The sequence below is a fragment of the Tachysurus vachellii genome, chromosome 5, assembly GCF_030014155.1.
Source record: "Tachysurus vachellii isolate PV-2020 chromosome 5, HZAU_Pvac_v1, whole genome shotgun sequence".
NCBI classification, from domain to species: Eukaryota; Metazoa; Chordata; class Actinopteri; order Siluriformes; family Bagridae; genus Tachysurus; species Tachysurus vachellii.
The window spans coordinates 6,547,530-6,564,554 of NC_083464.1; the positions used below are offsets into that span (position 1 = coordinate 6,547,530).

The following is a 17,025-nucleotide window of genomic DNA, read 5'->3' on the forward strand; positions in this document are numbered from 1 at the left end:
GGGCTTAGAGTGCAATCTTGTTAGCGGCACATTGGGGTTGACACCAAAACAGTTTGCATTCTAAGACAGCTGAAAAGGTTATTTTATTCTGCGCAACTAATGAAATGTCATTAAATATTAAAATCCTGATATCTTTGACCTTTTGATTAGATGGGACCTTCAAAGGCTGTCACTTTTGTTTCAAAGAATTTACACAATTAGGTATTACACAATTAGGACCAGAAACAAAGGTCTTAAAATGTTTGAAGACAAGGTGACTCTAGGTGGCCCTTCTGCCTTCTGTGGAATGCTACCCTTTACAGTTAAGCCACAACCTTCACCATCCACCTGTTCCCTATGTTTGTATTAGTGCCTCTGTTTGTATTAGCTCACACGACTTCTCTAAACAGTAAACGCAGATCATCCTTGACATGTCTTGACCTGGCTGTGTGCGTCATTGTGAGAGGTCATTCTAAAAGCACATTGTGATATCCACAAAGGGCCTCCAAGGATGAAACTGACATACAGTCTCCAAACTGAAGACAACCGGTACGACTTTCTCTCCAGAAATTAACATTAGCATGACTTACCAAAATGAGTGATCGACGATTGTGTTGTACCTAGTCCACAGAAACTGTGATCTGTTTTCTTTCATTATTAGCATTGATGAGTGGCGTTTTCTTTTAGACAAGTGAGTTTGTCTAGACGCTAAAGACCAGGAATCCACCAGCTTGAGTGCCAGGCATAACAATTAGCTTCAAAGCCTGGATTTGTATTTATGGAGGCGGCTTGTCACAATATATTCAAAGACCCAAAGGGATTCGAGGCTGGAACTTTAGAACGCATACAAACACTTAAAATAGCGCACCATAATCCAATGAAACGTGAGATCTGATGCAACCTCTCGGTACTTTTCACCTCTAAAGCTAAATTAACTCCAGCCTGCTGCTGTCATCCTCCTGTCTTTTGTCACACACTTATGTCCTCTGATTCACATCAGACCACTGGTTCACAAGGAGCGACTTGCTTTTAGTTTAAGTGAGACTACTTAAATGACACCTCGATTTCTCATCAATCTGAAAATGTCTGTGCTCTATGTATATGTCAAAAATTACATCAGATATCTTAATTAATGGTTATATTTCAGCACAAAAGGGCCAGTAATGAATACAGGAAATGTAAAGATTTAAAAAATCATTTTGCGTTTCTGAATTGTTGTGTTTTTTTTTCTTGGTTTGTTATAATGTAATGGAAAATTGTGGTACAGAATAAATCAGTCTATAGTTGAATAAAAATATGCTTGGTTTGTGCTATATATTAAATCATATATGGAAGCCACCCATCTATTAAGCCAGGTTTTAACACTTTCTGCCAAAAAATGGAATTTGTGTTTTGTTGTGTTCAGCATTGAATGTCTATGTCATGTCCCAATCCACGGTGGTGGTTAATATGAAGCTCATATGAAATTATACACTCAGGGCATTAGGTATTTGTAGTTTTTCATAAGCATATCTGTTTTTACCTAACCTATTAGAGGTAATATATTCATAGGAAAAAAATCCCAACCAGTATTTTTTTTCCACACCAATGTTTTTCTCTTCAGGGTAAATGGTCCAGTGCTTGTTCATAACCATCTAAAATTTAAAGGCGTTATCTTCAACCACTAAAATTTTGTGTATGACCCAACAGAGCAAGAACTAACGTCTCACACTGAAAGAAAACAACATGCTGATTAATCTTCATATCAGACTCGCAGCCAGGATATAATTATTTTTTTAAACCGACTCTAAATGTCCCACAAGTCGAGTTCCATTCTGTAGGTATAATGGAGCACCAGTGTACTGGTAAAAAAAAAGGGTTAACTGAGAAAGTCAAAGGTTTCTATTGCTCTATATGATACACCAAACATATACACTAATTTAATTTCATGTCAAAACTAGAATAAACTTCCTGGATATACAATACAGGGATATACACACAGTAGGGAAATTATTTCTAATCTCACTATCCAGTGTCCTCACAACCGTCACTCTGGCTTCCTCATTATGAATACTGTAAATTAACATTTAAAATATTATTTATATTCTGAATTTTGAATATTCTTGTAAAGCTGCTTTATAACAATATCTGTTGTTAAAAGTGCAATACAAAGAACTGACTGTTGCTCTTGATAATCTTTTAACCCACTCCTTCATCAGTTGAGACCAACACAGGACTAGAGCTGATTAGATATTATTTAGGTGATAAATCATTCTCAACACAACAATCACTTAATTTTTTTCCCTTAAATTTTACAGAACTTTAAGTCACACATGCTATGTATGACATTTTGTTCTGTTTGTTATTAACACGGCTTTATAGTGATCTATAAAGAAACATGACACCAGACTGACACCAGATCAGATCAAGTTAAACTCCAGCTAAAACTTTTGTCCAGCTAACACAAAAAATCAGTTTCATTGACCAAAATACAATACATCAATTACTTTTAAATGTGTTCATTTATTGGCTTTTATCCAGTCAGTTGTAGTAAGCAAGACCCTCAATTTATCAGTTCTATTGAGAGAAAAAAGAGATATGTAAGTCACTCTGGATAAGGGCATCTGCTAGATATTGTAAATGTAATGGATTTTATCATAGGGTCATTCTGAATATACACTATAAAGAGTACAGGTTTTTACCCCCTTTAACTTTTCCACATTTTGTAGCTTTAAAACCTGGAACTTAATGTGATTTAATTGGAAAGGGGCAGCATAAATAAGTTAGCTGGCTAATTTAAGAATTACGTTTTGGCAGTAGCTGAGTTTATGTCCCTGACTTTATGTCCCTGTCTTTATGTCCCTGACTTTATGTCCCTGTCTTTATGTCCCTGACTTTATGTCCCTGACTTTATTGCTCTGTTTTGGGCCTTAATAGATTGACACGAATTTCAAATAGTCAACAAAGCAATTTTAATTTCCTTTTCTAAATTCGTTGTCTGATTAGAACCTTTAAAAAAATAGCAATAAAACCTACTAACTATTATTGAAAAAACTAATAATCAGATGCTGTGATAGTAATAGAACACGTTTCCCTCTAAAACAAAATACACCGGATTATATGGATTTGTGTCATTTATACTCTATCGCCCTCTGGTGGATGAATGAGTTAATGCACTGTACAAACAAAAAATAAATAGATATACTGTATTTTAAGATATATCCTAAAATAATTTTTGTAGTTAGCTCATTATAGAATACTTTTATTCATCGCTGGTGATCAATTAAAGACAAACACTTACAAAATTATAAAGAAATATATAAAGCCATTATTTATGTATAGCGACATTTAAGTCACAGACACACCAACTAATGTTTTTTCACTTTTTTTTAATTAAAATTACTAATCAAATGATGAACAAAAAGCCATCAAACATGAAGGAAGTTCACTGTGATGACGTTCCTCTTCTGCCTCCTACACTGTGATGAATTTGAGCTTGTGCTCGAGCACAATAGAAGAGGATTGTTCTTCCTTTAGATATTCAGAAGCACAGAGAGCGTACTGTACTCACATGCCTGGAACACGATATACACCAGCATGATTTTTTCACTTCACTTCATATTCATTTAACTATGACACTTAAAATAAATTATGTTTTTTTTTTTGTAGATAATCCTGCAGTTAGTAAATGTGTCAGGTGTAGTGTTGGAGCACAGATATCAGATTTTTAACCCTATTTACCAGGACACTGGTGCTCCAGTGGAATGGAAATTGACTTCTCAGACATTTTCACTCAGTATAAACAAATGAATGATTTTCTGGCTTTGATTCTGATCTAAAATGAGTCAGGGCTCTGTTGGCTTTCAGTGTGTTTTAGACGTGCGTTTTTTCCTCTGTTGTTAACCTTATACTGAATTTTAATAGTTGAAGATAAATTTTAGATGTTTATGAACAAACACTTGGAGCATCTCAGAGAGCAGAAATGGGTTTGATATCAACATTTACTTTAATGTTTGTGTGGTAAAAAACTAACATTTTTATCTTGGAACTTTTCTATGAATAGCCCCTAGTAGGTTAGAAAAAACCCCAGAAATAATTAATTACTACTTAATACTTGAATACTAAAAACTAAATTTGTCTACAGTTCTGAGTGTTTCATATGAGCTTCGATCACCACTTTGGAGTAGAAAATTCCATTTTTTGGCCTCTAGGATAAAGAGTTAAATGTTCATTTGATGTATATTTGTGTTACACGTTATACACATTCCCAAATCTCAGTGATTTGTCAGTGATCTCAGTAATGTGCAATATTATCAGAGCTTAACATGAGGAAATAAAACTTGTCATGTTTTTTTTTCCTCACTTCAGAGACCATCATGGGTGGAAGATGGAAGGTAATGATGCTGACCTGTTAGTTCCTCAGGAGCTCTTGGTTGCTTAATTCCACTCGACTACAAACTGTTGTATAAAGGACATTATTTACATTGACATTGTTTCCTGTTCAGTGTCACTCAAATGAGGATGAGGTTCACTTCTGACTCTGGTTCCTCTCAAGGTTTCATCCTCATAGGAGTTTTTCCTTGCCATTCATCGCCTCATGCTTGATCATTAGGGATAGATGCTATAGAGATATAGTAAATTAATTTTAAACTTTAAACTTTTCTGTTTCTATACTTATACAACTGCTCTGAGATGATGCGAATTGTTAAAAGCCTGATACAGATAAACTGAATCGTATTAAAGGCCTTAAACCTACACCACAAAAACTATTCTTCTGGCAGCTAAATTTAAACATTAATATTACCCGCAAAAAAGATTAAAATAATTGAAAGCTTAAAAATAGTAAATTATGCCCAGATATAGGTTTAATTATTAGGATTATTATAGAGTCAAAATATTAGCAGTTGTTTTGTGTAATATTCTGCAGTATATAAACATAAAATCCTATAAAACAGTCCTGTATTAAGCAGAATTGATTTTTGTGTATTTTCCAAAAGCATCACTGCATTATGTTCTAACCTCCTTGTAAAGAAATGTTCATCCCACTCAGAAAACCAATCTTTAAGGACACTCGTCTTTAATTAATCATTGCAATCTACAAAAAGATGCTTCAACTGAACACTTATGGTGTTGTTTCAAGTGCTAATTTAAGTACTTCAGAAAGAAGAAGATTGGCTTAAATACAAGAACCATTTTTTCTCCCCTCTGACTACAGATGGAAATGAATTTACTGGATAATATTTAATCATGGATACAAAAAGGAAGAGCAACGTTATGTGTCTTCAATACAATTCAGTTCGATTCAATTCAATTTATTTGTATAGCACTTTTAACAATTGACATTGTCTCAAAGCAGCTTTACTGAAGAACAGAAACAGAATAAAAAGTTGCTATTTATCTCTAATATCTCTTCCAAATGAACAAGCCTGAGGTGATGGTGGTTAGAAAAAAATCCCTGAAATGATATGAGGAAGAAACCTTGAGAGGAACCAGACTCAGAAGTAAACCTCTGAACAGGAGCTAACAGGTCAGAGTCTTTTCTGAGTTTATTACAGACTTAACACTAATTCCTTCCTGCTGAAATCTTCAAATGTTCCCTGATGAAGACCTGAGCACAAAGCTGACTGACGCAATGACAGTTCTATCCACAACAATTTAGGTCTAAAACATAGGTCACGAGCTGTCCATGCAGATCTATCCCAGCAGAGTGTATAGAGGGTATGTAGTGACAAGTATAGCTTGACAGAGAGAGAGAGAGAGAGAGAGAGAGAGAGAGAGAAGAGATAGAGAAAAAATTATTAGGTATGTTTGTAATCATGTGATGGTTAAAGACAAAGTACATTATGTGCAAAGTGCAGGCAGGAACTCAATTCAATTCAATTCATTTTATTTATGTATGTGATTTTGCCCTGTGATAGACTGGCATCCTGTCCAGGATATACCCTGTGATCGACTCCAGGTTCCTCACGTCCCAGTAGGATAAACAGTGTAAAGAATGTATATATGGATGGATGGATGGATGGATGGATGGACGGACGGACAGGGGGCAGACAGATGGATGGATGAACAGATGGATAGACTACTGGATGGATTGATGCATATATGGATGGATGGATGGATGGACGGACGGACAGAGGGACAGACAGATGGATGGATGGACAGATGGATAGACTACTGGATGGATTGATGCATATATGGATGGATGAACGGATAGATATATGGATGGAAGGATTAATAGATGGATGGACTGATGGATGGATGGATGGAATAATGCATATATGGATGGATGGATGGATGGATGGATGGATGGATTGATAGATGGACTGGCGGATGGATGGATGGATGGATGGATGGATAGATGGATGGATGGATGGATGGATGGATTGATGGATGGATTAATTAGATCTTATCTATCCCCCTCTGAAAACACCCCTGCCTCACAGAATAAAAGTAGTTGTGTTATTTCAGGGCAAAATATTAATCTGTCCAGAGCAACCGAATTAGACCTTTAGCTCCACCTTAAACACACAACACACACAACACCTCCAATACAAATATAACATAACATCACTAACTCCACTCTGCCCTCTTGTGCCTGAATCTAGTGTTTACTTCACTCTCCTCAGGCACATTGTTTTTGGTTCAATCTTGATGATTCGTTTGAGAACGATTCGACTCTTTGAAGTAACTCTTTTGAGTGAACACTTCAATTTGTTTATTTGGTTAAATGATCATGACTAAAAGTGGTGTGATTGTCGCACTCTCACTCGATTCAGATCAAGTATCGCTGTTTAATAATGAACAAATAGTCTTTAACATCAAAAACATCCCCACATGCCACTGATTTGTGTGAATTTGCACATTTCAACACAAACAGATTGTAAATGTAAATGCTCTGGTGTGAAACCTGCATCAAAGCACTGATTTGCATTCAGTATAAAAACAGCTCAAAGACTATCGAAGGCAAAGTGTCCATCGGTTATTTCCTTCGAAAACGACTGTTTTTTTTCTTTTCTTTTTCTTTTTGAAGAATCCTTTGATCTAAATGCTTTCAGTCACAATACACAATAGCTTCTTTGGGCATTTCCAGGTTTCAAGTGCCCTGTGTAGAGTTCTTCAGCTCTGAAGAAGAAAAAAAAAAACTCTCACACTCAGACACAATAAGGAAATGTGATGTATAATATTATTTTGTTTGAGAAGAAAGTAATAGAAATAGAAATGCTAAGTTTCTATTTAAACAACAATAAAATGAAAAAGAAATCATATAACTGCTGTGAGTATAATAATAATAATAATAATAATAATAATAATAATAATAATAATAATAATAATAATAGTAGTAGTTTTCTGTCTGCTGGTTTGGAATGTATAAGTCTATCTACCTAAAAAATTCACCTTTATCTAAAGCTTGTCTTGTTTGCCCGCCAAGTGCATCTGCTATTAGTTTAAAGTCCCATTAGTATATGACAGCAAGCAGTCCTTAAATACAATGATTTAATTTTCTACTAATTTTATTTGTATTAGCGTTTTATTTAAGGACATTTCCCAAAAACAGCTTCACAGAAATAAATTCAGGATATAAATTATAAATGTATTTATTTATTCGTAATAAACAAGTCAGAGGTGATGGTGAGGAGGAAAACCTCCTTGAGATGCTATGAGGAATAAACCTTGAGAGGAACCAGACTTAAAAGGGAACCTCTTCCTCATCCACATCCTCATCCGGGTGACAACAGAGAGTGTGATAATAAATAATTGTAACAATAATAAAAAAGTGTACATATCTCACTAGATATGTAGTGAGATCAGGTGACATACAGGGGCTGATGGGTAATATAGTCTAGCCTGACATACATATATAACCCTGGTTAAGGTGTTGGATTACTGATTGGAAGGTTATGAGTTCGAATCCCGGGTCCACCAAGCGGCCACTGCTGGGCCCCTGAGCAAGGCCCTTAACCCTCAATTGCTCAGTTGTATAAAATGAGATAAACATGTAAGATGCTCAGGATTAGAATGTCTGCCAAATGCTGGAAATGTAAATGTGGAGACATTCTCAGCAGAAGCAAGAGGTTTCCATGTGATGAGACTCCCAACTGGAAGTAGGGCATCCAGATGAACAGAGTGTGTGTGTGTGTGTGTGTGTGTGAGAGAGAGAGAGAGAGAGAGAGAGAGAGAGAGAGGTGGAACATTTGGTGGAACATTTAATCATTTTAAATGATTATTTCACTCTGATTTGTATCCTTGTTGAGGACAATGTTTAATCCTGATTGAACATTCAAATAAACAATATACAGCTCTAAAGAAAATTACTGGCTTCTAGTTATAGATTACAGAATGTGTAAGTGCTCAAACCCTTTGTTACTGTGTGTGTGTGTGTGCGTGTGTGAGTGGTTTTTATACTGCTTACTACTTCTGAGACAAAGGTGATGATCAGAATAGGTCCTTAATCAGCTGCTGTGTTGATATAAACCAACAGAGGGATTTCACAACCAGCCTGCTGTGTTGACACTTTTCCAATATGTGGATATCTAAAGAATAAATATGGCATTAATTAGCATGAATCAGCCCTGAAACCCCATGTTACACACTTTACACACATCTCACACCCTGAGACATATTTCATCAGCAGGTTTATTAAAAGCCGCTGGTGTGTGATTTGCCTGAGGACTCGATTAAGAAGAAATCAATCAATGCATGCGTGTGTGTGTGTTTGTGTATGTGTTTGTGTGTGTGTGTTTGTGTGTGAGTGAGTGTTTGTGTGTGTGAGTGAGTGAGTGAGAAAGAGAGAGAGAGAGAGAGAGAGAGAGATTCTATCAGCACATAAAATCAATCATTAGAATAAATATTTAACATCTATTCCACAGCTGTAGATAGATAGATAGATAGATAGATAGATAGATAGATAGATAGATAGATAGATAGATAGATAGAACTATTTTTATTAATAGATAGTATACAATATTTATAAAAACAATTGTCTTCTTTTATACTATGGGCTAAAGGTTTTACAGTTTAGTTGTACTTTTCTCATTACTGAAAATCTTTCAGCAAATTTACTGATTCATTTAATTATCAATTATAAGAAAGTTAATTTCCTAAAACTTAACGTTATGTAGTTCATGTATACACATTTCCAGAAATGACTAAATGAACCATAGGGAAAGATTTTGGTTGTTTGGTTTTTACTCTGATGTTTTCTTGGCTTTAAGTGATTTAACCTCAGACTTCAAAGCACGAACATTCACACACTGGTTCAAATGTGTGTGTGAAATCCAGGTTATAACATTCGCTTGATTTAATTTGATTTGATTTGATTTAAAATAATATTTTATCCAAGGAACAATTCAAGATACACATTTGTCAGGTGTAATTATAACATATTGGTATAATAACAGTAATATTTTGACAAACTGTAAGATTAATCTAAATATTTATATAATGATAGATAAATATATAAATAAATATATAAATAAATTATTAATAAATGAGTACAAATTATTTCTGATAAAAACAAACAAAGAAACAAAACAAAAAAAAAAAACACTTTAAAATGTTAAACCTCCAAAGGTGGCTATACACAATAAAGACCAACTGTCTTATAATCTTTCTTTCTTTCTTTCTTTCTTTCTTTCTTTCTTTCTTTCTTTCTTTCTTTCTTTCTTTTCACTGCACTCTTAATAATAATGGTGTCATGAAGAACCAAACAGATGTTTCTGCAGCAGTGCCATTGAAGAACTATAGTTGGTTCCTACAGAACTGGTCTTCAAAATTCAGCTTTTTTCTTAGTGCTATTAAGAACCTTTTATAATAACCTTTTAAGTATAAAGACCCTTTTTCCACTACAAAGCACCTTTTGTACAATGGAAGCGTTTTGTGGATGTCATACATCCTGACCGATAATCATTAATGAACCTTTATTTCAAATGTATGTTGTCTTTTATAACACTAACCTCTAGGTGGCGCTTTAAGTCCACACACTTAAAAAAACCCCACACATCTGGACAACTGTATGCATGAAGTATGATCAGCTTGTGATATAAAACAACACATAATACACAGAAATATGGAAAGTGTGTAAAAAGTTTTATTTTTTAATGTTCATTATTTTATATTACTGATTTAATGAAATATTTGTGAGTAACATATGTTTTGTGTTACTGTGGATGTGCAGATAAAATCTCTGGCTGGTTAAAATGCCAAATGAGTGTGAACATGTGGTGAAACGGTGACATGCTTGAGTTAAGAACACAGCATCTTAACGTGTAGCTTGTGATTGTGTGACAGTTCTGAGGTTAAGGCAGAGTGATGGGCATGAAATCATTTAACATCAGTGCTGAAGCAGATTACAAGCTTTTTTTTATATATAAATATATAAAAAAAACACTAAGTAATGACTGTAATCACCTAATGGCCTAGCTGGGTGTTTTCCAATCCTGCTTCTGAATGCTTTTCTTTACTTGAATAAACTCTTTTCAGGCTTATGAAGGGTTTGTTAATTATCTGATTATGTGAATCAAAAGCAAGCAATAAGATGAGAAAAAAAAAAGGATTGGGAACACGAACTCGCTAAATAACTGAGAAAGAAAAAAAAGCTGTGTGAGTGTGTTTGTGACAAAAGCTAGAAGATAACTGTTTTACTTTGTATTGTTACCCCAATGTTTTATTGGTGAGCCCTTTCTCTGAGTGTTAATACAGCGCTGTCAGAGCTGCACAATAAAAAGCGCTTCGATGTTAGATTAGGTAAAGGGACCACCTGTAGGGCCTCCATTCACTGTGAACCCAACCTATGTGATTAATAATGCAGCTTAAGCTCAAATGAGACGTTTCGACAGCACGCTGGAAAATTCAAACAGTTACAACGTCTTAAAAAAAAAAACTGGGCCCCCGAGTGCCAACATTTCAATACCGTCGATCAAAAGCATAAGGGTCTCAGATTAGACGTTAGACAACTTGGTGCATCAGTAAGTACAGAAAAAAGGTTCTATGTACATGTCACCTTTATCCGAGACTTTAAAGTAAGATCAAAGTGCCCCTCTGGATGAAAAGAGCCCTTTTCTCTGCATTTAAACCCCATTCACTCGGCCCTCTTTTATTAAATTAAGTGGCGAACACAACAATGATGGAGCTTCTCCAACTCGAGCTGCTCGCCTCTAATTACGACCCTGATAGCCAAGAAAGAGCTTCTCTTTACAAGACGTGCACAAAGAAACACCTCTATAGCAAGCATGTTCAATACAGTGACCATTAAAATAAAGAAGAGAAAAAAAAGAAATCTGGAGTTCTGTCTATTTACAGGAGAAATGGAAGCAGTGACAGAAATGTCTGATTAAAGATTTCTCCAAAATATTTTATTGTCAAAATAAAAGCAATATTTGTCTTCTTCAAATGACATCTACACTATTTACAAATTTACAGTAATCTTATAAATCTTTTTTTATACAAAATTTACAAGTTGTACAGAACTGTATAAATACATTACAATAAAAAACAACCCGTAGAAATATTTGAGCACTAAAACTTTAAGACTTTTTAAGGCTTATCTGAGAGAGCATCTTTGATATTTTTGATTGTTTAGACATTCTTTAAACTATAAAAAAAAAAAAACAGAAGTTGAACAGAAAACTTTAAATGCTAAAGGACTTGGGGAAAATGTTCAGCACCACTTGGGACAATGCAATGCCTAATTCTCTCTAAGCATCACTGATTGCATGTCATGTCCATATGAATAGAAATGGAAGGAAAGTAAACCACACACGAGGGGTGATGATGGGTTCGATTGTTTCAGCCAGTCTTTCCGCTTAACAGAAACTCCTCAGCAGTCCATTTGTATGGAAATGTGAAAAAAAGCAGGAACTGATGCACAGAGCTCCTCTAGACCCGGGACAAAGGCATTTGCTTGGCGCAGGAGACCGAACTGGCTGTGCCTGAGCGCCACGTCAGTCCTGCGCTCACGTCGCTGTATGCCGAGCTGCTCGCACCCTTGCCCGCCCAGCGGCAGCGGCAGCAGCGCACGCACAGTGCCCGCCAAGACTCAACAGTCTTTCCTGACCAGACCCACACGCCTGATGTGATGCCCACAGCCAGACACATAAAGTACTTGAGCATAAAAACAGCATAGTCAGGCCTCTCTGCATCACGCTCACGGTCCAGACTGCAGGCACAGTTGTGTGCTGCCTCCCAACGCTGCCGGTTGTGCTGTTCATAAAAGTAGCAGGCCACGATGACTGCCGCAGGCACCGTGTAGAGCACAGTAAACACACCAATCCGAATCATGAGTTTTTCGAGCTTGTCTGTTTTTGTGCCACCCTGCTTGATGACACTGCGAATGCGAAACAATGACACAAACCCCGCGAGCAGAAACATGGCTCCGATGCACAGGTAGATGAGCAATGGTGCCAGCACGAAGCCCCGCAGGTTGTCCAGGTTCTGGTTGCCTACGTAGCAGATGCCCGCGACAGGGTCACCGTCGACTGAGCTCAGCGCCAGCACAGCTATAGATTTCATGCTCGGGATCAGCCATGCAGCCAGGTGAAAGTACTGTGAATAGCTTGCGATGGCCTCGTTGCCCCATTTCATACCCGCTGCCAGGAACCACGTGAGGGACAGGATCACCCACCATATGGAGCTGGCCATGCCGAAGAAGTAGATCAGCAGGAAGACAACAGTGCACAGCGCTGGACCTGTGGTCTCATAGTGGACGTGCTCGACGTCATGCTCTCTGCTGCAGGCGACCCGCTCATGTCCTGCGATCAGACGAACGATGTAACCCACAGAGACAAACATGTAACATGCAGAGAGGAAGATGATGGGTCGCTCTGGGTACTTAAAACGCTCCATGTCAATCAGGAATGTGGCCACCGTGGCAAAAGTACTCACGAAGCACAACACAGACCACAAGCCGATCCAGAAGGCTGTAAACGCCCGTTCGTCTGGGGTAAAGAACGGGTTATGGCAGGGCATAGCGCAGTTCGGCGTTCTTCCAGTTTTCACGCGGTTGTACAGCGGGTGCCGCTCGCTGCTCACACGCACCATCGGCGCACGACACTGACACCCGGCCTCGCACGGCTGCGCCACCGGTTTGCGCTTAGCATGTCCGCCGCTAGGGACACGGGCGCCTCCATGCACCCTGACCGGGTAACCTGTGGGTTTCGGAAGCACTGGAGCAGCGGTAGTGGTGTCCGTCCGGTTATAGTCCATGCACAACGTGTCCGGGTTGCCTTGCACGGGCAGCAGCTCGCAGCGCATGCGGTCGGGCCACGGGAAGCCGTACTGGCGCATGAGAGGCGCGCAGCCGGCCCGGGCGCGCTCGCACACGCTGCGGCACGGCGGCAGCGGCTTCTTGTAGTCCTCCAGACAGATGGGTGTGTACATGCTGCACAGGAAAAAGCGAAGGTCGGCCGAGCACTGAATCTCCACCAGTGGCCAGAACTGGTGCACCTCCAGGCCCGCCTCGTCCTGCGTGTCGTGGTTGAACTGGTTCGGCATGTAGGTGTAGTTGTAGCCGATGCCCTTGCACAGTGGCACGGTGATCTCCTGGCAGCTCAGCTCCTTGGCCGTGGCACCGCTCGATCGCCGCAGAGTCAAGAGCGCCAGAAGCAGGTAGATGCCCGACAGGTAGCGCTCCATCGTCCGTAGTCTGGTTGCGCGTCCGGTTCGCCTTTTAAATGGCAAGTCCGTGTGTGTGTGCGGGTTTTATGTCTCTCTGGAATTAAAGAATCCGCTCAGATCTCCAACAGCGGCTCCATTTCTTCCTCACTTATCCGGTGCAATTATTAAAAACGCGACCAGTTGCAAAAGAGAAAAATAAACAGTTCCTTTAGCGTGCAATCAAAATGGCTGAGGACCCCGTAAACGCGCCTCTCTCTCTCTCTCTCTCTCTCTCTCTCTCTCTCTCTCTCTCTTATTATCCCTTTTTCTCTGCTCTGCCGTCGCTTTAACGGATGTCTTCAGGAACCGCACTTTGTTTAGGGAGCACAAATGAGCGACTCCGGGTTACAGACACAGAAGACACAGAAATCCGCCGTCTGAGTTACATTCACACGCATTACGCGTTTCACAAAAGCACCTTCTTCTTTTTCTCCCCATACAAATCCGTGCACCCTAGCGGGACGCTCAGCGCTTTTATACGCACTGGGATGGCCACGCCTTTCACTGACCTCCTGACCAATCATAAAGCTGCAGGGCGGAGCTCTGAGCTCAGTCAGTGGAACCTCTGTCGCAGCCGGTTGTGTATTTGTCTGTCTGTTCTCTCTCTCTCTCTCTCTCTCTCTCTCTCTCTCTCTCTCTCTCTCTCTCTCTCTCTCTCTCTCTGTCTGTTTCTCCCTCTCTCCCTCTGTCTGTCTCTCTCTCTCTCTCTCTCTCTCTCTCTCTCTCTCTCTCTCTCTCTCTGTCTGTTTCTCCCTCTCTCCCTCTGTCTGTCTCTCTCTCTCTCTCTCTCTCTCTCTCTCTCTCTCTCTCTCTCTCTCTCTCTCTCTCTCCCTCTGTCTGTTTCTCCCTCTCTCCCTCTGTCTCTCTCTCTCTCTCTCTCTCTCTCTCTCTCTCTCTCTCTCTCTCTCTCTCTCTCTCTGTCTGTTTCTCCCTCTCTCCCTCTGTCTGTCTGTCTGTCTCTCTCTCTCTCTCTCTCTCTCTCTCTCTCTCTCTCCCCCTCTGTCTGTTTCTCCCTCTCTCCCTCTATCTGTCTCTCTCTCTCTCTCTCTCTCTCTCTCTCTCTCTCTCTCTCTCTCTCTCTCTCTCTCTCTCTCTGTTTCTCTCTCTCTCCCTCTGTCCGTCTGTCTGTCTGTCTGTCTCTCTCTCTCTCTCTCTCTCTCTCTCTCACTCTCTCTCTGTGTGTGTGTGTGTGTGTGTTGTTTTCTGCTTAAACCATGCATTATGATGATGATGATGGTAATATATTCTATGTTATATGATATATGATGACGTATGATGATATATGATGTATTCTATGATGATGATGTATGATGATGATGATGCTGATCATATTCATCATCATCATGGACCACATATTGCATAAAAGCAATGCAACTTCATTACTTCTCTGCCTTATTAAATGGGAACAGTGCAAGTTAATTTGCACGTGACTGGGTTTTTCTGGGGGGTGGTGATGGGGGGGTCATCTTACTTAGCAATGTGGGGTGTTTATGTTTTAATTGATGTGCTGATGTTCTGCTGTTGGGTTTAATAGAGGTGGCACAGGAGGGGGGTAATTACAGGAGAGAGAGGGATGGGCTGGGGGTAAGAACAAGTAGACAAGTTGATAGGTTTGTTAACAGTGGCAAAACAACAATCTCCCCCTCCATCCACCGTCTCACATGCACTAATACACTAACATGCTAATTATTCCTCTGAATACAATGGGCCTTTTAAAAACTAATATTCTTCACTTTGTCCTCGTAATCACTACACAATAGTAGAACATATTAGTTGTTACATATGCTAAAGGTTATGCTGTGCTTGTTACCTGGTTGTAAGATGGTTATACATGCTCAGGAAATATGTATTTATTATAATGAGGATAAAAAAAACTACATGTAAGCATCACACTGAATGCAGTTATTTCAGATATTTTCCACATAATAATTTATTGATTTATTTTATTATTTGTAATTAAAGACTGGTGTCAATTAAATACCTTTTTATGGAAAATAATATATTGGTAATGTTTACACATTATTATTTTATTCATTTATTTGTAATTTGTACTGCCAATATCTACCATACACATTTATGTATATACATATATTTTCACTTGTATTTTCATATATTTTATATAGTTTATACTTTTTATTTATCTACCTCTATCTTTTGGTTTTATTTTTATCTTTAATTCCATTCATTTTTATGCTTGAATATCGGACAGACGTAAAAAGCATTTCACTGCATGTCGTACTCTGTATGTAAGTGTATGTGACAAATAAAATTTGATTTGATTTGATTTGAATTAAAGACTTTTAACAATTACAAATACTGTTTTCTGGACATACTTGTAACATTATTTATTTATTTGTTTGTTTGTTTGTTTGTTTGTTTGTTTATTGGTAAGGTTTAATATTTAGATATAATTATTGTATTTATTTATTTTTATTTATTTTTGTGTATTGGTTAGTATTTTACATTTGTCACAGCTGGATGATTGTCTTTACCATGACCACATCAGTAAAAAAAAAAGGTAATTTATTCATTTATTTATTTTAAAGTTTTATATTGTATTATATTTTATTAATTATTATTGCAGGAGGTCAATAAAATACAGAACATCATTTAAATAGTTTTAAAAGCGACACATCTGTGCAGCTCTGTGCAACGAATGTAACTCTAAATGAGTATTTTATTACAATTTTATTACAATATTCAGAGACAATGCTAGTTAATGAAAACGTAAAAAATAATATAAAGCGGTAAACACTTTTTCCCTTTTGCAGTTAGGTTAAATCTAGAAGTTTTCAATAAAATGAGGTAAATTCTGACGTGTCTTAATTCATAAGATAAATACTAAACATTTCATGACTTACTTAGTTAATATCTTCGTGTTCTTGCTTCTTTGCTACTGTAGGTTTTAAAAGTTCTCAGCATTTAAAAAGTACTCAAAATATATTGTTCAAAAACTTCTGTTTGTGCATTTAACCCAGTAGCAACACCAGCTGTTACATAAAACATAATGTGTTGTCTTAACTCAGGTGTGTACAGTTTCTATTCAGCTTTCTATCAAAGGTTAATCTAGAAAAAAAAATTCAAGTCTACTTTTTAAACTGCTCATAGTGAACTACTTTTCTGAGTGGAAGAAAACCTCTAGCAAGGCACTGAGGAACAGGTGTGTACTCCAAGGTCTCTGGTGAATGCGTCTAATGAGAAAAAAAAGGCATCGTTTTCACTGATTATGTGTATTATTGGCTGAGCCCATATTGATTAACAGAGAGATAGAGGCCACTGTGGTCTCCAGCAGTTGGAGCGTAACCTCTTCTCCCGACGGAGGCCCACAGCAGGCCTGGCTTGGGTTACATAGTGCCCGGGCATTCCTCAGCGCAAATGGAATTAGTGCATCTGTTCGAAAGTTAATTTTCAAATCGG

The 17,025-nt window shown here is 38.1% G+C and overlaps 1 protein-coding gene across 1 annotated transcript; it reads right to left on the reverse strand.

Annotated features, from left to right (window-relative positions):
- Positions 1-11,252: 11,252 nt before the first annotated feature.
- On the reverse strand, positions 11,253-14,051 carry fzd8a (frizzled class receptor 8a). Its single transcript, XM_060869596.1, has one exon. The coding sequence runs from the start codon at positions 13,585-13,587 to the stop codon at positions 11,833-11,835; it is 1,755 nt and encodes a 584-aa protein (XP_060725579.1). The 5' UTR covers positions 13,588-14,051; the 3' UTR covers positions 11,253-11,832.
- Positions 14,052-17,025: the final 2,974 nt, after the last annotated feature.